Raw genomic sequence first — 20,317 nt, 5'->3', positions numbered from 1 at the left:
AAGATAATCAGGTTGGACACAGTTCATGTCCCACTTGGGGCTCACAGTCTTACTTCCCATTTTACAGATGAGGGAACTGAGGCACAGAAAAGTGAAGTGGCTTGCCCAAGTTCACACAGCAGCCGGGATTAGAGCCCAAGTCCTCTGACTCCTATTTCCATGCTCTTTCCACTAGGCCAGGTTGCTCTGTGAACTTGGACAGGTCACCTAACTTCTTTGTGCCTCAATTTCCTCAACAGCAAAATGGGGATTGAATGCCAATCTTCCTTCCTACTTAGACTTTGAGCCCCATGTGGGACAGGGACCGTGCCCCATCTGATTAATATGGATCTACGCCAGTGCTTAGAGCAGTGCTTGGCTTACGGTAAGTGCTTAAAAAATATCACAGTCATCAAGTGAAGGTCCAGACATTAGCTGGAGGGATTAAACACATTCAGGGAGTTGTGGCAGATCCAATGTCAGTGGCCATAATCATTTTCATACTCCATATCTTCCAAGGGGCAGAGCACAGCGAGATCACACCACAGTCAATCAATCAATCCATCCATTGTATTTATTGAGCGCTTACTGTGACCAGAGCACTCTACTAAGCACTTGGGAGAGTACACAACAATAGAACTGATAGACACGCTCCCTGCCCACAACCGCCTCACAGACTAGAGGGGAAGACAGATATTAAGATAAATAAGTAACTTACAGAAGAGATTCAGCTGTGGAGTTCCTGTCTCACCTTCCTCTCTCCTTCATCCCAGATTTCTTTGCAGGAGGCCTCTTCCGGTTTTGAAGAAAAATGAAAGAGAATGAATGGCATTTCCATGTCCTTCGGTACTGTGATGCTGTTTCAGATCACCTTTGGGACCTTGGTGAATATACTCCTCCTGGTGTTTTATATCCACACGTTGGTCATCAGCCCCAAGTTCAGCTCCTTGGATCTGATTTTCAGCCACTTGACTTTGGCCAACATCTTGATTCTTCTCACCTTCGGAATCCCGGAGACCCTATCAGCATGGGGATGGAGACATTTCCTGAGTGACATCAGATGCAAATTCCTCATGTACGGTTCTCTAGTAGGCCGGGAGCTGTCCATCTGCATCACCTGCCTCCTAAGCGTCTGCCAGGCCATCACCATCAGCCCCGGAACCCCACTATTGGTCCAGATCAAAGCCAGGTTACCAAGAGGTGTAGTCCTCTCCTGCCTCCTGTTCTAAGGCCTCAGTCTGCTCGTAGATTTAAGTATATCAATGCGCATGTCAGGCCCCAGGAACAGGAACAGTGTTAAACTCATGTTGGACCTCAAATATTGCATAAAGGTCAGCGTCAGTGCAGAAACCACCTTACTCATCACCAGCATGTTCTCCCTCCCCGACTTGTTCTTCGTGGGGCTCATGAGCGCGGCCAGTGGCTACTTGATGTTCATTCTGTACAGACACCACCAGCGGGTCCGGCACCTCCATGGCCCTGGATGCTCCACCGGGGCGGTGCCCGAGGTCAGGGCGACCAAGAATATGGTGGCCCTAGTTGCCCTCTGTGTCCTCTTCTTCGGGCAGCACTCCATCATGCTGAGTGTTATACTCAACATGAAAGAAAAATCTCCTCTGCTGGTGAGCTTCCAAATGTTGTTAGGGTTCACCTTTCTGGTCGTCTGCCCGTTTCTTATTATTCAGAGCGATTGGAGGATAAATGCAATCTGAAAAAAGGAATCAACTGGTTCCAACATAGATTTTCCATAGATTCCAAGCGAAGCTGCCTATTATCCACTCCAATTAAGTCCCACTCGTGTAAAGACAACAGGTATCTTGATCCCAGCAGCAGCAAGCCAAGAGAAACAGTGTTGCCTAGTGGACAGAGTACGTGAGGACCTGGGTTCTAATCCCAGATCCACAACCTGCCTGCTGTGTAACCTTGGGCAAGTCACTTCACTTCTCTGTGTCTCATTTACCTCATCTTCGAAATGGGGATTAAGACTATGAGCCTCATGTGGGACAGGAGCTTGTCTGACCCAATTTGGTTGTATCCACTCCAGCGCTTAGTACAATGCCTGGCACATAGTAAATGCTATCAAATATGACAATTATTATTATTGTTATTATTATTATTAAGGATGGGGATCGATCCTATTTATTGAGCACTTACTATGTGAAGACCTCGGTACTAAGCACTTGGGAAAGTATGATATAAGCATATAACAGGGTTGGTAGCCACATTCCCTGCTCATAATGAGTTTATAGTCTAGAAGGGAATGTCTAAATTGGATTGCTGCTGATTTCAGGTAGTCCCAAACCCTGGCATGGGATGAAGCTCCAAACCTCAGAGCTTAACCAGAACGCTATTATTAAATTATTTATTTTATTAATGATGTGTATATATCTATAATCCTATTTATCTATTTTTATGGTATTGACGCCTGTCTACTTGTTTAGTTTTGTTGTCTGTCTCCCCCTTCAAGACTGTGAGCCCGTTACTGGGTAGGGATTGTCTCCGTCTGTTGCCAAATTGTACTTTCCAAACACTTAGTCCAGTGATCTGCACACAGTAAACGCTCAGTACATGCGATTGAATGAATGAATGAATCACAGAAAGGGAATGAGATTAGCCCGTTGACGTTGCCATAGGAAGGAGTCCCATAATGGGAACCACATGGGACTGGGCAGTCAATTAGGTTGTGGGGGCCAGGACCACAGGGAGCCACGGTCCCGGCCTTCCGAGATTCCCGGACAGTCAGCTGTTTCAGCGGAGCCCCAGGCCTTCCCTCCCATGGGGAATCCCCCAGGAAATAACCCGGCCATCGTCTGAGGGGACAGCGCAGGCACTCGGAGAACCGAGAGGGGAAGGGAGGATCCTGACAGCTCTCACCCCTTGCCCAGACCTTCCTGTCACCGCCACCTGCTCATAGGACCGGGGAGATAGAGTGAGCCTCTCTCTCAGCAGAGGTCGGTGCTCCCCAGCCCAGGACAGGCCCGGTGACTCCATAGTGGAGCAGGGGAAAGGTGAGAGAAATTTCAATAGGGAACTGGGATGACCTAGGTCAGACTCACAATTTCGCTAAATTTAAAGCAGTGCTGCTTAGTGGAAAGAGCATGGGCCCGGGAGTCAAAAAGACCTGAGTTCTAATCCCAATTCTGCCACTTATCTGGTGTGTGACATTGGGCAAGTCACTTCTCTTCTTTGTGCCTCAATTACCTCATCCATGAAATGGAGATTAAGACTTTAAACCCCGTGTGGGACAGGGACTGCGTCCAATCCGATTTGCTTGTTGTCCCGTAGTGCTTAGTACAGTGTCTGGCACATAGTAAGCCTTTAACAAATACCATAAAAAAATCCTGAGAGTGAGAGCTTGTTGATAGACTCAATTTTGACATTGTCTTTGCTTTTGCTGGATCATGTCTTGGCTAGGAAGCTGTCTGAGAATTTGCAAAATTCCATTCTACACTAGGAGCCCGTTTGGACCCAATGTGCTGTGTTGCAGGAAGAATTGGCTTGTGTTTGTAGTTTCTGAGAAAGTGAATTAGACCGCACCAGCCTTCCTTGAACACTTAGTTTTGTGATTACACAACCCCTGCGTTCTAGATTTTTATAAGCCCAAATGAATCAGTGGAACTTATTGAGCACTTACTGTGTGCAGAACACTGGACACAATAATAATAATAATAATGGTAATAATAATAATAATAATAATAATAATAATAATAATGGTATTTGTTAAGCGCTTACTATGTGCAAAGCACTGCTCTAAGCGCTGGGGAGGTTACAAGGTGATCAGGGTGTCCCACGGGGGTGCTCATAGTTTTAATCCCCATTTTGCAGATGAGGTAACTGAGGCCCAGAGAAGTTAAGTGACTCGCCCTAAGTCACACAGCTGACAGTTGGAGGAGACCGAATTCGAACCTATGACCTCTGACTCTAAAGCCCGGGCTCTTTCCAACGAGCCACACTGCTGCTCCAATCTCTGCTGATGTTTCAGAATAAAATAGACATCATCAACGTGGAAAGTTTTCAGTTTTGTCGTGAATCAAGACAGGAGGCAGGAGGAATTGGCCAGGTGAGGTTCCCTTTCTAGACTGCAGACTGCAAGTGGGTTGTGGGCAGGGAACGTAACTACCAACTCTGTTTTAGTGGACTCTCCCAAGTTCTGAGTACAGTGCTCTGCACAGAGTACGCACTCAATAAATACCATTGATTGATTAATGGATTGATTGAGGTTCATCCCCGGACAAGGGCATTATCTTGCCGTGTGAGTTTCTTCCTGAATGTTTTTAATCTCTGTCTGAAATTAGGTCCTATCATGATACCCAAGGACATCTTGAAAGACATGCTAAACGTCTCCAAGGTGAGGGAATTCCTCCTGCTGTGATTCTCGGAGATCCGGAAGCTGCAGCTGGTCCACACCGCGCTGTTCCTCCTGGTCTACCTGGTGGCTCTCACGGGGAATCTCCTCATCGTTGCCATCACCGCCTGCGACCGGCGCCTTCACACCCTCATGTACTTCTTCCTCAGAATCCTGTCCCTCATCGACATCTGCTAAATCTCCATTACGGTCCCCAAATCCATCCACAACTCCCTGACCGACCGTAGATCCAACTCCTTCCTGGGCTGTCTCACATAAGTCTTCTTGGTAGTTTTCATTGCAGCTGCAGAATATTTTGTCCTTACTCCTATGACCACTATGCCAACATCTGCCTCCCTCTGCACTACGAGGTCGTCATGAACAGAGTGGCCTGTGGGAAGATGGCAGTCACCTTGTGGCTCAGTGGGAGTCTTGTTTTCAGCTTCGAACTGCTCTCTGTCCTTCTGAGGGTCCAACATCGTCCAGCAGTTTTTCTGTGACGTCCCCTCCCTGCTGAAGTTCACCTGCTCCAAGGACCATGTCACCATCGATGTGTCACCGCCGCGTTAGTGTTAGGCATCATTTGCTTCATTCTCGTCATCGTCTCCTACGTGCACATCTTCTGTGCCCTGCTGAGGATGCCGGCCACCGAGGGCTGGGCCAAAGCCTTCTCCACCTGCCTGCTTCACCTCGGCATCGTCACTCTCTTTGTCATGACTTGTTCCTGTGCTTACTTGAAGCCACCCTCAGATTCTTCCTCAATACTGGACCTGCTGGTGCCCATGTTCTATACGGTATTTCCCCCCTTCCTGAACCCCCTCAACTACAGCCTGATGAACAGGGACATGAAGGCCACCCTGGACAGGATCCTAAAAGGGTCACTCACCCAGCCTCAGCTCTGGGGCAAAATGTTTCCTTCCTTGTGCAAATAATCTCACACCACCACTTAACCAAGGAATTGCCCTTGGACCTAGCCATTTACTTAGCTGTCCTACTGAGTTCACAGAAAACACTGGACTCAGATGTATTGTCAAAGTCTGGGAGGGAGGTGGCTAAGATTGAAGTATGATTGACAATCCATTTGGGGGGAGGCATCATGGCCTAAAGGAAGGGGAGTCCCTGTAGACTGTAAGCTCACTTTGGGCAGGAAATATGTTTAACAACTCTGTTCCAGTGAACTCTCCCAAGTGCCTAGTACAGTAAATCCTGTTCTGGGGTGGTTCTAATTCCTGATCTGCCACTTATCTTGTGTGTGACCTTGGGTGAGGCACTTAACCTCTCCGTGTCTCAGTTACCTCATCTGTAAAATGGGGGTTAAGACTGTGAACCCCACGTGGGAAACCCAATTACCTTCTATCTACCCCAGTGTTTACAATAGTGCTTGGCACATAGCAAGTGCTTAACAAATACCATAACTTTATTTTTTTTTAATTTTATCATGGCCTAAAGGAATGGGAATTGCTCTAGACTGTAAGCTTATTCTGGGCAGGGAACGTCTCTACCAACTCTGTTATATTGAACTTTTCCAAGTGCTTAATACTGTGCTGGGCCCAGAGTAAGTGCGCAATAAATATGATTGATTGATTGATTGAGACTTGAGTTCTGATGCCAGCTCCGCTACTGGCTTGCTTTGAGACCTAGGGGCAGTGACTTAACATCCCTAAGTGCTTAACAAATACCAACGTTATTATTATTATTATCCCTAGGATCTCTATTTCTCTTACACTGTGAGCCGCTGTGGGACAGGAATTGTGTCTGAACTGATTCTTATGTTTCTAGTCCAGCAGGTAGAACAATTTAGGCATACAACCTTTTAATAAATATGATAATGATATCATTATTAGTAATAACTATGAAAAAAGTAATGATATGCTCAGTAGCATGACTCCGGGGGTGGAAATGAACGTTGGAAAATGGGAAGACGTATGGGAAAAGGGAAGAAAAGATGAGTGCAGTACCATCTGTCTTGTCAAAAACATTCTTTCTCATCAGTCCATCTTTCTTCCTTCCATCCATCTATCCTTTCGACCATTCATCTATCACTCCATCCATCCATCCAGATCACAGACTTGGGAGTCATAAATCGCGGGTTCTAATCCCGGTTCCACTACTTGTCTACCATGTGACCTTGGGCGAGTCACTTTGCTTCTCTGTGACTCAGTTACCTCATCTGTAAAATGGCGATTGAGACTGTGAACTCCTTGTGGGACAGGGACTGAATCCAACTTGTTTACCTTGTATCATCATCATCATCATCATCATCATCATCATCATCAATCGTATTTATTGAGCACTCACTGTGTGCAGAGCACTGTACTAAGCGTTTGGGAAGTACAAGTTGGCAACATATAGAGACAGTCCCTACCCCACAGTGGGCTCACAGTCTAAAAGGGGGAGACAGAGGACAAAACCAAACATACTAACAAAATAAAATAAATTGAATAGATATGTACAAGTAAAATAAATAAATAAATAGAGTAACAAACATGTACAAACATATATACATATAAACAGGTGCTGTGGGGAAGGGAAGGAGGTAAGATGGGGGGATGGAGAGGGGGACGAGGGGGAGAGGAAGGAAGGGGCTCTGTCTGGGAAGGCCTCCTGGAGGAGGTGAGCTCTCAGTAGGGCCTTGAAGGGAGGAAGAGAGCTATCTTGGAGGATGGGCAGAGGGAGGGCATTCCAGACCAGGGGGATGACGTGGGCCGGGGGTCGTTGGCGGGACAGGCGAGAACGAGGTACGGTGAGGAGATTAGCGGCACAGGAGCGGAGGTTGCGGGGTGGGCTGTAGAAGGAGAGAAGGGAGGTGAGGTAGGAGGGGGCGAGGTGATGGAGAGCCTTGAAGCCCAGGGTGAGGAGTTTCTGCCTGATGCGCAGATTGATTGGTAGCCACTGGAGATTTTTGAGGAGGGGAGTAACATGCCCAGAGCGTTTCTGGACAAAGACAATCCGGGCAGCAGCATGAAGTACGGATTGAAGTGGGGAGAGGCAAGAGGATGGGAGATCAGAAGGCTGATGCAGTAGTCCAGACGGGATAGGATGAGAGCTTGAACGAGAAGGGTAGCGGTGTGGATGGAGAGGAAAGGGCGGATCTTGGCAATGTTGCGAAGCTGAGACCGGCAGGTTTTGGTGACGTCTTGGATGTGAGGGGTGAACGAGAGAGCGGAGTCGAGGATTATACCAAGGTTGCGGGCTTGTGAGACGGGAAGGATGGTAGTGCCGTCAACAGAGATGGGAAAGTCAGGGAGAGGACAGGGTTTGGGAGGGAAGACAAGGAGTTCATTCTTGGACAGCACTTAGAAGAGTGCTTGACACATAGTAAGCGCTTAACAAAGACCATAATAATTACTCTTATTATTATCAATCGTATTTATTGACCACATTCTGTGTGCAAAGCACTGCAGTAATCTCTCACGAGAGTTGAAAAGAGATATAATTGCACTGTTCCTGCTTTCCAGGAGATTATAACCTACTGGGGGAGATAGGCACAGAAAAAAATACGTATAGGAGGAAAGAGAGAAGGGAAAATGGAAAAGTGGACAAATGCTTGTTTCAAGAGGACAGTTTACATAGTCAGTATGAACAGAGCTTCAACGGATTTGCAATCAGGACAAGTCAGAAAAAGCAGCATTGCCTAGAGCGTAGATCACGGGCCTGGGATTCAGTTGGACATGGCTTCTGATCCCGGTACCACCACGTGTCTGCTATACGACCTTGGGAAGGGTCATTTAACTTATCCGTGCCTCAGTTCCCTCAACTGTAAAAGAGGGACTGAGATGTGAGCCCCACGGGGGACATGGACTCTGTCCAATCTAATTAGCTTGTATCTACACTAGCACTTAGTATAGTGACTGATATATAGTAAGCGCTTCACAAAGGCCATAAGAAAAAGTTACAGCTGGTCGATTGTCTGACAGATTGAGTGTCTTATGTTGTGAATCATACAAAGGTGAAACCATTCACAGTTGCTAAAGACTGTCGTTGAAAACAGGAACTGTTGGGATGCTGGGATGCAGATGCCTCTGTTTCCACGGGAACGCCGAGGGGCAGCACCATTGCTGATGCTTCTGGGACCAGGCCCTTGTCCCAAGAGCCTCAGGAACCACGTGACCAGAGGGTGCTTGGCTTGTCCAGGCCACGAGGTCCCTTGACAGGGCCCCGAGCCATGCTTCAGGGATCCCCCTCAGAGCAGCTCCTCCTTTATCTACTGGGATGGGGGCTATCTGGAGAGCTTCTCAAGGTCTGAGGGAGAGCAGAGCGGGAACGAGGGCTCCTCGCTGTTCCTTCCTCGCTGACCAAACCCATGAATCTGAAGCAAAAGAGAGGACCAGCCCAGCCCTGCAGAGGTTAGCGACCACCAGCAGCATGCTACCCCGATGAGAATGACCAGGGATGAATGGGATGGTGGGTCGAGGGGGACGAGGATGAGGATGGAAGAGATGGAGCTAGTCTGGGCTCTACATTGGTGTCAGACCAGGGCCGCGGCCCCCAGCAGAGCAGGGATGCTAGCAGGAGGAGAGGTGATTTCCACGTCGGTAACCCCCAACCATCATACACCTCTCCTCCTTCCTCCTCAAACCTCGCTACTATGTCAACTACCCACCAGAATATAGTGCTCCAGCACAGTGTCAGCACTGTGCCCACTTTGTCCTTCAGTGGGTCCCAGAATCCCTTGCAGAGGGTAAATGACAGGCAGGACTGAGAGAGTGTGACCAGCTTTGGACAACCACTGCACTATCAGCAATTCCTCCCTTTAAGAGTTCTTCCCAAATTTTGAGAGAAGACAAATAGTTGGAAAGGTTGTAATCCCTGCCCTCATGGGGTTTCCAGCCTACTGGACTAGGTTAACACAATCTAATTTACTATCAATCAATTAACCTTGAATCATATTTATTGAGTATTTATTGTATGCATTAAGCACTTGGAGAGTAATAAAAACGATAGTAGTATTTGTTAAGTTCTTACTGTGTCCTAAGCATTGGCCTACGTACTTGGGTAGATACAAGTTAAGGTTGGATACAGTCTTTGTCCCACATGGGGCTCACAGTCTTAACCACCATTTTACAGATGAGGTAACTGAGGCTCAGACAAGTTAAATGACTTGCCCATGGTTACACAGCAGACATGAGGTGGAGCCATAATTAGAACCCAGGTCCTTCTGACTCCTGACTCCCAAGATCGTGCTTTATCCACTTTATAACACTATGACAGACACATTCCCTACCCCTACTAGAAGGGAAAAAAAAGAATGGAAAGATGAATATGCATTTATTGTGTGCTATTTATCAGATGAGGAAACTGAGGACCGGATAAGTACAGCGCCTTGCCCAAGGTCCCACAGCAGCCAGGGGACAGAGGCAGAATTAGTACCAAAGTCCTCTGACTCCCACCAAGCTATACTTGGGAGAATATAATAAAAGAGAGCTGGTAGATGTGTATGCTCCCTTCAAGGAGCTCACAGTCAAGAAGAGAACTCTTGGGCCTAAACTTTTTCCACTAAATGAGGACAGATATTAGCTGATTCGCAATTGAGTTAGTTGAAATGGGTTTAGAGGGATGGGAAATTATTTGGGGGGATTTTAGCAGTGCTCAGAATTCGGAAAGAACTGTGCTATCTCTGATTTTGATTGGATAAGAGAGGGAGTTCCAGGCTATGATGGAACAGGAAAGTCGATCAGGAGTAACAGCTACAAAGTTGCTTTGAGAGCTGAGAAGATGAGTTGAAGGATGGAAAGGGATTAGGGGCCATCATAGCCTTCAAGCCCATTGTGAGTTTTTGTTGTTTGTGAAAAGATACAATTGTCATGAGAGGAGACTGAGGAGAGGAGAGATGTGGGCTGAGAGATGCTTTAGGGAAGGACTAGATTACTGATGAGGTATGCTTGTGTTTGTGTGTGTACAAGTGTGAATCAGTTTGGACGATTTGTGGGGGGTTTTTGTTGTTGGTTTGTTTCATGATCTCGTTAAGTGCTTATTATATGCCAGGTACTGTAGTAAGCACTGAGGTACATACAGGCTAATCAGAGTGGACATAATCCATGCCCCATAGGATGCTCACAGTTGTAATCCCCATTTTTCAGATGAGGTAACCGAGGCACAGAGAAGGTAAGTGCCAGGTCACGTAGCAGACAAGGAGTGGAGACAGAATTAGAATTCAGGTCCTTCTGTCTACCAGGCCCATAGTCTCTCCACTAAATGGATGAATTTATGTGTAAAGGCACTGCTTGTTTGACTCTAAAAACATCGAAAAAAATTCATAACGATCATGTACAAATATTTATGTTCTCTGACCTCTGCTATCTGCTATTCATTTTAGTTTCAGTCTCCTCATCCAAAAATAATTCTCTTGATATTTATTATGTCCTTAATATGTGCCAAGAAAAGTATTTAAGTGGTAGGGGAGAGTCAGGACAATCTGGTAGAACACAGTCCGTGTCCCAGAAGGGATCACAGACTAGGAGGGAAAAGAGGTATCGATTCCCCATTTTAATAATAATAATAAAAATAATAGTAATATAATGATGGTATTTGTTAAGCACTTACCATTTGCAAAGTACTGGTCTAAGCCCTGGGAGAGATACACGGTTATCTGGTTGTTCCACATGGGGCTCACAGTCTTAATACCCATTTTACAGATGAGGGAACTGAGGCACAGAGAAGTTAAGTAACTTGCCTGAAGTCACACAGCTGACAAGTGGTGGAGATGGTATTTGAGGCCACGACCTCTGACTCCCAAGCCCGGGCTCTTTCCACTGAGTCACGCTACTAGAAAACCGAGGCGGAGAGAAATTGTCACTTTCCCGTGGCTATGCAGCCGATAAGTAGTAGAGTTGGGATTAGAACCCAGGTCCTCTAACTCCTAGGCATGTGTTCTTCCCAATAGCACCCTGCTTCTACACAATTCTAAGCTGGTGCTTCCAATAGAATGGAAGCTCAATGTGGGCAGTGATCGTTTGTACTAATACAGTGTCCTCTGGAGGTACTCAATAATCAGAATTGTTTTCTATGTTGCTGAAATGTTGCCAATTTGTACTTTCCAAGTATACAGTGCTGTGCTCTTCACACAGTAAGCACTCAAAAAATGTAATTTAATGAATGAATGCATGCACTGATTGATTGACTTGGAGAAGCAGCATGGCATAGTGGCTAGAACACGGGCCTGGATATGAGAATGCCATGAGTTCTAATCCCGGTTTTGCCACTTGTCTATTGTGTGACCTTGGGCACGTTACTTCACTTCTCTGAGCCTCAGTGACCTCATCTGTAAGATAGGGATTGAGACGGTGAGCCCCATGTGGGACAGGGACTGTGTTCAATAGGATTTACTTGTGTCCACCCCAGAGCTTAGTACAGTACCTGGCACATTGTAAACACTTCAAATATACCAGGATTATTACTATTATTATTATCATTGCTTCACCCACAACATCAGTATCTCTAAATTAAAGTCTTCCCTCCCTCTTCCTGTTCAGGGAGTCGACATCATTCCCCCAAAATGTTCAATATCTCCACAGTGAACTCAATGATCATTTTGAATTCAATAACTGTTTCTTCTACATAGAGAATCACCAGCAAGTATCCTGTCAATTCCTTCACTTATCCCATCAGTGGACTCTAATTTTGGCTCTTCCCTCACCACATGCAGAAGGTCAATGCTGCAATGTCTCGACGGTGAGGGAATTCCACCTGCTGGGTTTCTCGGAGATCTGGGAGCTGCAGCTGGTCCATGCTGTGCTGTTCCTCCTGGTCTACCTGGCGGTCCTGACAGGGAATCTTCTAATTGCCGCCATCACTGCCTTCGACCGGCACCTCCACACCCCCATGTACTATTTCCTCAGGCAGCTGTCCGTCCTCGACCTCTGCTACATCTCCGTCACCGTCCCCAAATATGTCGTCATCTCCCTGACCGATTATAGATCCATTTCCCTCCTGGGCTGTGTGGCCCAGGTCTTTTTGGTGGTTCTGTTTGCTGCTTCAGAACTGTTCATCCTTACGGCAATGTCCTACGACCGCTATGCCGCCATCTGCCGCCCCCTGAGCTATGAGCTCATCATGAACAACACGGCCTGTTTAAAGATGGTGGCCGCCTCCTGGCTCAGCGGGGTGGTGTTTGGGGTCTCTTTTTCAGCTTCAACTTTCTCCCTGAGCTTTTGTGCGTCGAACATCATACAGCATTTCTTCTGTGACGTCCCCTCTCTTCTGAAGATCTCCAGCTCCGAAGCCCATGTTGCCATCGATGTGAGCGTCACCGGTGGGGTAGCTTTAGGTGTAGTCTGCTTCGTCTTCATTATCATCTCCTACATGCGCATCTTCCAGGCAGTGATTAGGATGCCGGCCGCCAAGGGCCGGGCCAAGGCCTTCTCCACCTGTCTGCCCCATCTCACCGTCTTCACCGTCTTTGTTTCGACTGGATCCGTTTCCTACCTCAAGCCCGTGTCAGACTTCCCCTCGACCCAGGACCTGCTGGTGTCCGCGTTCTACACCGTGGTGCCCCCCACTCTGAACCCCCTCATCTACAGCCTGAGGAACCAGGACATGAAGGCCGCCCTGGGGAGAGTCCTAAAGGGGAGATTCCTCCTCCCTCGTCTAAAGGACAAAATGTCTGTTTCCTTTTGCTGACTATCCCATTTCTCATCAGGGTTCTGACCGTGGGGGTATTCAGATAAAGAGCTATCCAAAGAGAAAGTCCAGCATCTGAGGATTTGTCAATGTCTGGGACAGAGGCTGATAAGACTTGTGTGACTTTAAGCCTGGTTTGGGCAGAGATTGTTTCACTTTATTCTGAACGGTACTTTCCAAGAGCTTAGTACAATGCTCTGTACACGGTAATCACTCAATAATTACGAGTGAATGAATTAATGAAAGAAAGAGAGAAAGAAAGAAAGAAAGAAAGAATGAATGAATGAATGAATGAATGAATGAATGAATGAATGAATGAATGACAAGTGATTGTTTGGGTGGCATCATGGCTTAGTGGAATAAGTATGTGGCTGGGAGTCATAAGGTTTGAAAGGTGTGTCCGGTTCTGCTACTGGCCTGCTGTATGACCTTGGTTCAGCCTCGTAACCTCTTTGGGTCTCTCTGTAAAATCGGGATTCAATATCTGCTCTCTCTTTCTCTTACAATCTGAGCCCCTGTGGGTCAGGAAACGTATCCCATCTGATTAGTTTGTTTCTACTCCATCACTTGGCAGTCTTTTGTAAGTAAGTTCTTAATAAATTCTATAATGATAATGTTTATACTACTACTAATAATAACAGTAATTCGATTAATTTTAAGATCACTCTTGGTGGTTATGAAAATCAGAAAATCGGAGGGTGACAAGGGAGAAATGACGCACTTATGGGAACTGTCCCCCACATTTGACTGCATGCTTACTTGTTTTGATGCCTGTCTCCCCTTTCTCGACTGTGAGCCCGTTATGGCCAGGGATTATCTCTAATTGTTGCTGAATAGTACTTTCCAAGAGCTTAGTACAGTGCTCTGAGCACAGTAAGCGCTCAATAAGTACACTTGATGGGAGAATGAATTTGACTGATCAAATCCTTGCCTCTAATCCATTCGTTCATCCATCCATCCGTCCGTCCATCCATCCATCCATCCATGCATCCATCCATCCACCCATCTGTCTGTCCATCCATCCATCAATCCATCCATCCATCCATAATAATGATAATTAGTGACATTTGCTAAGCGCTTACTATGTGCCTGGCATTGTACTAAGTACCGAGGCTGACCCAAGCTAATCACGTTTTACAAAGTCCCTACCCTACATGGTGCTTACAGTCACAATTCCCATTTTACAGATGAGATAACTGAGGCACAGAGAAGTGAAGTGCCTTGCCTAAGGTCACACAACAGACAATCCACCCATCCATCCATCTATCCATCCATCTACCCACTCATCCTTCCACCCATCCATCCATCCTACAACCCATCCATGGATCCATCTTTCAATCCATCCATTAATTATTCAGTGATATTTGTTGAATGCATCCTGGGTATAAAGTACTGTAGTGAATGCTTTAGAGAGATCAAAATAAATTAAACACCATCCCTGCTTTCCAAGAGCCCAGGGGCGATAGGCACAGAATTAATTAATGAGAGGACAAAGAAGGGAATGGACAGAATGGTAAATAGATGACTATATGCTTAAAAAGTACATTTTATAAAAGCCACTACGTGCAAAACTATAATGGTGTGTGTGAGTGCAAAAATAGGGGAAAGCTGTGCTCAGATGGACAGCAAGGGTGAAGGAGGAAAAGAGAGATCAATCAATCAATCAATCGTATTTATGAGCGCTTACTGTGTGCAGAGCACTGTACTAAGCGTTTGGGAAGTACAAGTTTACAACATATAGAGACAGTCCCTACACAACAGTGGGCTCACAGTCTAACAGGGGGAGACAGAGAACAAAACCAAACGTACTAACAAAATAAAATAAATGGAATAGATATGTACTAGTAAAATAAATAAATAAATAAATAGAGTAATAAATATGTACAAACATATATACATATATACAGGTGCTGTGGGGAAGGGAAGGAGGTAAGATGAGGGGGATGGAGAGGAGGACGAGGGGGAGAGGAAGGAAGGGGCTCAGTCTGGGAAGGCCTCCTGGAGGAGGTGAGCTCTCAGTAGGGCCTTGAAGGGAGGAAGAGAGCTAGCTTAGCGGATGTGCAGAGGGAGGGCATTCCAGGCCCGGGGGATGACGTGGGCCGGGGGTCGATGGCGGGACAAGCAAGAACGAGGTACGGTGAGGAGATTAGCGGCAGAGGAGCAGAAGGTGAGGGCTGGGCTGTAGAAGGAGAGAAGGGAGGTGAGGTAGGAGGGGTCGAGGTGATGGAGAGCCTTGAAGCCCAGGGTGAGGAGTTTCTGCCTGATGCGCAGATTGATTGGTAGCCACTGGAGATTTTTGAGGAGGGGAGTAACATGCCCAGAGCGTTTCTGGACAAAGACAATCCGGGCAGCAGCATGACTTTTGGATTGAAGTGGGGAGAGACACGAGGATGGGAGATCAGAGAGAAGGCTGGTGCAGTAGTCCAGACGGGATAGGATGAGAGCTTGACCGAGCAGGGTAGCGGTTTGGATGGAGAGGAAAGTGCGGACCTTGGCAATGTTGCGGAGCTGTGAGAGGCAGGTTTTGGTGACGGCTTGCATGTGAGGGGTGAATGAGAGAGCGGAGTCGAGGATGACACCAAGGTTGCGGGCTTGTGAGACGGGAAGGATGGTAGTGCCGTCAACAGAGATGGGAAAGTCAGGGAGAGGGCAGGGTTTGGGAGGGAAGACAAGGAGTTCAGTCTTGGACATGTTAGATTATTTCTCCATTTTCCATTACTGGGATATTTTGAAAGAGGACAGGGCCATTCGGTGGAGAGAATGCACTGACGCCCTCACCCCGGTTTGGTACATTGTCTCAACTCTGAGATAGAAGAGGACGAACCCTAGGCTACAACCTATTCCTTCTGAAACCTGGCATTTTCCCATCGAACACACCCAGATTCCTTCCCATCACCTCGTTCTCAGAATCCCGCAGGCTCTCCCTAGCTGATAATAATAATAACAATGATAATAATAATAACATTTGTTAAGCGCCATGTGTCAAGCACTGTTCTAAGCGCTGGGGTATACAACATAATCAGGTTGCCCCACCTGGGGTTCTCAGTCTTAATCCCCATTTTCTGGATGAAGTAACTGAGGTCCAGAGAAGTTAAGTGTCTTGACCAAGGTCACACAGCAGACAAGTGGCAGACCTGGGATTAGAATCCACGTCCTCTGACTCCCAAGACAGTGCTCTTGCCACTAAGCTATGCCGCTTCTCATGCTGCTTCTCTGGGTTAATCCACAAACCAGCCCGCGGGAGGGTCTTAGGATGGTTTAGAGTCATTTCTCGTTCTCTCTAGATTTGCAATCAGAAGACCTCAGAAAAAGGAATTGATAAAATGACCGACTGATTGTTTAAAGTCATGAACAATATGAAACTCAGAGAAGCAGCGTGACGTAGTAGATAGAGCAGGGACCTGGGAGTCAAAATGACCTTGGTTCTAATCTGTGCTCTGCTACCTTTCTGCTGTGTGACTTTGGGCAAGTCTTTTCACTTCTCTGGGCTTCAGTTCCCTCATCTGTAAAATGGGGATTGAGATTGTGAGCCCCATGTCGGACAGGGACTATGTCCCACCTGATTAGCTTGTATCGAATTCCAGGACTTAGTATGGTGCCTGGTACATGGTAAGCGCTGAACAGGTACCACTGAAGAAAAAGAAAGAAGCTGAAGCGCCCACCCGTTGACCCAGATGATCACTAACAGTGGGAACAGTTAGGATTCTGTTGCCATGGGAATAATAATAATAATAAAGTTGGTATTTGTTAAACACTTACTATCTGCCTAGCACTGTTCTAAGCCCTAGAGTAGATACAAAGTAATCAGGTTGTCCCATGTGCGGCTCACAATCTTCATCCCCATTTTACGGATGAGGGAACTGAGGCCTAGAGAAGTTAAGTGACTTCCCCTATGTCACACAGCTGACAAGTGGTGGAGCCGGGATTTGAACCCACGACCCCTAGCTCCCCAGCCCGTGGTCTTTCCACTGATCCACGCTGAATAACAATAATAATAATAATGTCATTTTTATTAAACGCTTACTATGTGCAAAGCACTGTTTTAAACGTTGGGGAGGTTACAAGGTGATCAGGTTGTCCCTCGTGGGGCTCATAGTCTTAATCCCCATTTTACAGATGAAGTAACTGAGTCACAGAGAAGTTAAGTAACTTGCCCAAAGTCACACATCTGACAACTGGCGGAGCCGGGATTTGGACCCATGACCTCTGACTCCAAAGCCCGCGCTCTTTCCAATGAGCCACGCTAATTCCCACGCTGCTTCTGCTGAGGAGACAAGTGCCATCACCGGATCCTCATTTCTGTGGGGACTCAAAGACTGTGGATACGAGCCTCTGTGAACCGATTCGCTGGGGACCGCTCCCCCCCCCACCCCCCACCTCGGGGCAGCGGTGGCTTTATCTAAGGGGACAGGAGCCCTGTCTGGAAAGCGCATCTCAATGTTCGCGGGAGAGCAGAGTGAGGCTGACGTCTCCTAGGTTTCACTCCATGGCGACTGCATTCAGGAGTCCCAGGAAAGAGGAGGAACCAGCCCAGCCCAGAGAGGATCAGGCTAGCCCGGTGAATGTGACCAGGGGTGGGGAGGGTCAGAAAGGGATCATCAGGCTACTCAACGTGAGTGCGAGAGTCACTCTGAGAAGATGTTCATACCCGGGGTCCAGGGTGGAGTTGGAACTAGGGCTGCGTACACAAGCAGAGAAAAAATATTTGCCCTTATGGTAGCCCTCTGGCCCCCTCTTTCCGCCTCTCAAACCCCGGCTACCATGTCACCGGACTAGAACGTTATGGCATGGCATCAGCCATGTGCCGTGGTGACGTCAACCATCAGCTCAACACTCCGGGCAGGGAAAAGATGGTATGACTGAGACTGCACCAGCCAGATACTTCATCACCCATTCCTCCTCACAGGACGTCCCTCATCCCCACCACTCAAATCTTGGGAAGATGTAAGATGTGCAGGATTCGCCACCATAGGAGTCCGGGATCCCGATACTGAGAGGCCCGCCCAGCATCACACCGTGCAGCCCTCCTGCTCCCGGAAGGATCCTTCTCCTCTGGGCGCTGCCGCGAGGGCCAGGAATCCCCCTCCCTAACTCCCCCAGCAGCTTTCTATCAGGCTTCCATGACCGGCGGCTGGGCTCCTGGCCGTCCCCCGCCCGGACATCTGCATTCCCGCCCGAGGGCACCAAGGCACCTGGATTGTCCCACGCCCCATCATCATTATACTCACCCCTCGAAGCCACCTCGACTCTGTCCAAGTAGCCAACTGGGAGCGTGGGACATTGTGTCCCCCGGCTTGCACTCCCCCCAACCACACAAGCAACCTTTTTTGAGGAGCCCCCTCACTCCCTCCTTTCCGGACCGGACATGAATGATTCCCCCCCTCGCCCCTCCCTAGGGAAAAAGGCCCTTGATATCACCGAGTTACTTTAACAACAACCCCATTCACAGCTAGTCAGCCCGCACATGCTCTTTGGCTTCCCAGGCGTCCCCTCTCCCTTTAATAGTTTCGCCCTACTCCAGAACTGCCATCCATAGGACTCCATCCTCCACCACGTCTGAGATTTTTCTTCCAAGAACCCCTGGACTCTCCTTGCCATTAGCCTTTTTAATTTGATTTAAATGACCCATGGACAATTCATCCTTCTGCTGTGTGCATCATCTGCCTATTTTTATGTTTGCTTCTACATGTTAATTGCTAACTGCCTTCTTTGATGTCATCATCTGCTTATCTTTTTCACTGCCATCGCATGTTAATTGTTAACAGCTCTCAGTGATGTCAGCATCTGCTAATTTTATTGTTGCCGCCGAATGTTAATTGTTGACAGCTCTCGGTGATGTCATCATCGGCTCATTTCATTGCCATCTCATGGTAATTGTTAACTGTTTTCTGTGATGTCATCATCTTTTATTGCATTGCCATCCCACGTTAATTGTCAACTGCTCTCTGTGATGTCATCACCTGCTTATTTTACTATTGCTATAGCATATCAATTGTTAAGGGCTCTCTATGATATGGTCACCTGCTTATTTTATAACCATCTCATGTTAATTGTTAATGGCTCTCTGTGATGTCATCATCTGCTTATTTTATTCTCATCGCATGTTGATTGTTAATTGCTCTCTGTGATGCCATTACCTGCTTATTTTATTATTGCCATCGCATGTTAATTGTTACCTACTCTCTGTGATGTCATCCTGTACTTATTTTATTATTGCTACTGCATGCTAATTGTTAACTACTCTCTGTGCTGTCATTTACCTTGCTGACGTCACCATGAACTATCAATTCCCCTGCTCCCATATGCCCTTCTCATTCCTCACCTTCCCCTTCCCCTCTCCCACCCAGCTATTTCCCTCCCTATCCCCCGCCCCCACCCCTCCCCCTTACCCCTTCCGCAGAATCCCTCTGAACTAGCACTAACCCTCAACCCCTCCTTTCCAACACCCTCCCTCCCCTTCTCCCCGCCCCCGCTCCATCCCAGTTCTTCTTTCTCATCACCACCCGTCTTCTCCCTCTCCCCGCCCAGGCACCCGCCAACTCATTCCAATCCAAACACTCCCCATCCCTCTCACCCTTCCTTCTCCGTCCCCTCCCTCCACAGCTGCTACCAGGTGTGGCCTTTGGAACCCCCACTCCATTATAGGTAAGCTCCCTTTCATCCTTAACCTGTTCGTTTCCAGCTTTCTCCTCCATCTCGCTCTAACCGAAACATAGCTCACTCCGGATGACACGGTCTCATCTGCTGCTCTTTCCAGCGGAGGCCTCGTCTGCCACTCCCCTAGACTCACCTGAAAAGGAGAAGGTATCGGCTTCCTTCTCGCACCCCAATGTCACTTTCACACTATCCCTCCTTCCCCTTCCCTTTCCTTCCCCTCCTTTGAAGCCCATATTATTCTACTCTACTACCCCTTCCGGATTTTTGTGGCCATCATCTACCTCCCCGCTGGCCCCACCTAGAACATTTTTAAACGCTTTTGACCCCTTTCTTACCTTCCTTCTCTCTATTTACATGCCTACTCTGATCCTTGCAGACTTCAATATCCACATGGATGTCCCAGATGACTGCTGTCCGCTTTCTATCTCCCCATGAGGCTGCCAACCTCCTGCTCCACCCCACCTCACCCACTCACCAACCTGGTCACACCCTCGACCTCATCATCTCCTACTGCTGCACTATATCTACCCTCACAAACCATGAAATCCCTCTCTCTGATCATAACCATCTCACCTGCCTCCTCAATCACACTCCTCCCCGCTGTAAATCTATATTACTACACCACAGAGACCTCCGCTCTCGACTCCATCCATTTTTATCAGCGCATCACACCCCACCTCGCCTCCCTATCCTCTGTACCAAAACCTGATGACCAGA

At 47.5% G+C, this 20,317-nt stretch overlaps 1 protein-coding gene and 1 pseudogene across 1 annotated transcript in view; both read left to right on the top strand.

Moving 5' to 3' along the window:
• The first annotated feature begins 800 nt into the window (after window positions 1–800).
• On the top strand, window positions 801–1,691 carry LOC119924061 (annotated as a pseudogene).
• A 2,591-nt stretch (window positions 1,692–4,282) lies between these two features.
• The window catches only part of LOC119924050 (putative olfactory receptor 14L1), a 36,708-nt gene continuing 20,673 nt past the window's right edge, over window positions 4,283–20,317 (top strand). Inside the window, exons 1-3 of the mRNA XM_038743133.1 lie at window positions 4,283–4,327; window positions 4,844–4,889; window positions 11,970–12,931. Of these exons, the coding sequence (XP_038599061.1) occupies window positions 4,283–4,327; window positions 4,844–4,889; window positions 11,970–12,931 (1,053 nt within the window). The remainder of the gene's footprint in view (window positions 4,328–4,843; window positions 4,890–11,969; window positions 12,932–20,317) is intronic.

This window comes from Tachyglossus aculeatus, unplaced genomic scaffold (assembly GCF_015852505.1).
Source record: "Tachyglossus aculeatus isolate mTacAcu1 unplaced genomic scaffold, mTacAcu1.pri scaffold_78_arrow_ctg1, whole genome shotgun sequence".
NCBI lineage: Eukaryota > Metazoa > Chordata > Mammalia > Monotremata > Tachyglossidae > Tachyglossus > Tachyglossus aculeatus.
This window is presented reverse-complemented; position numbering and strand designations above follow the sequence as displayed.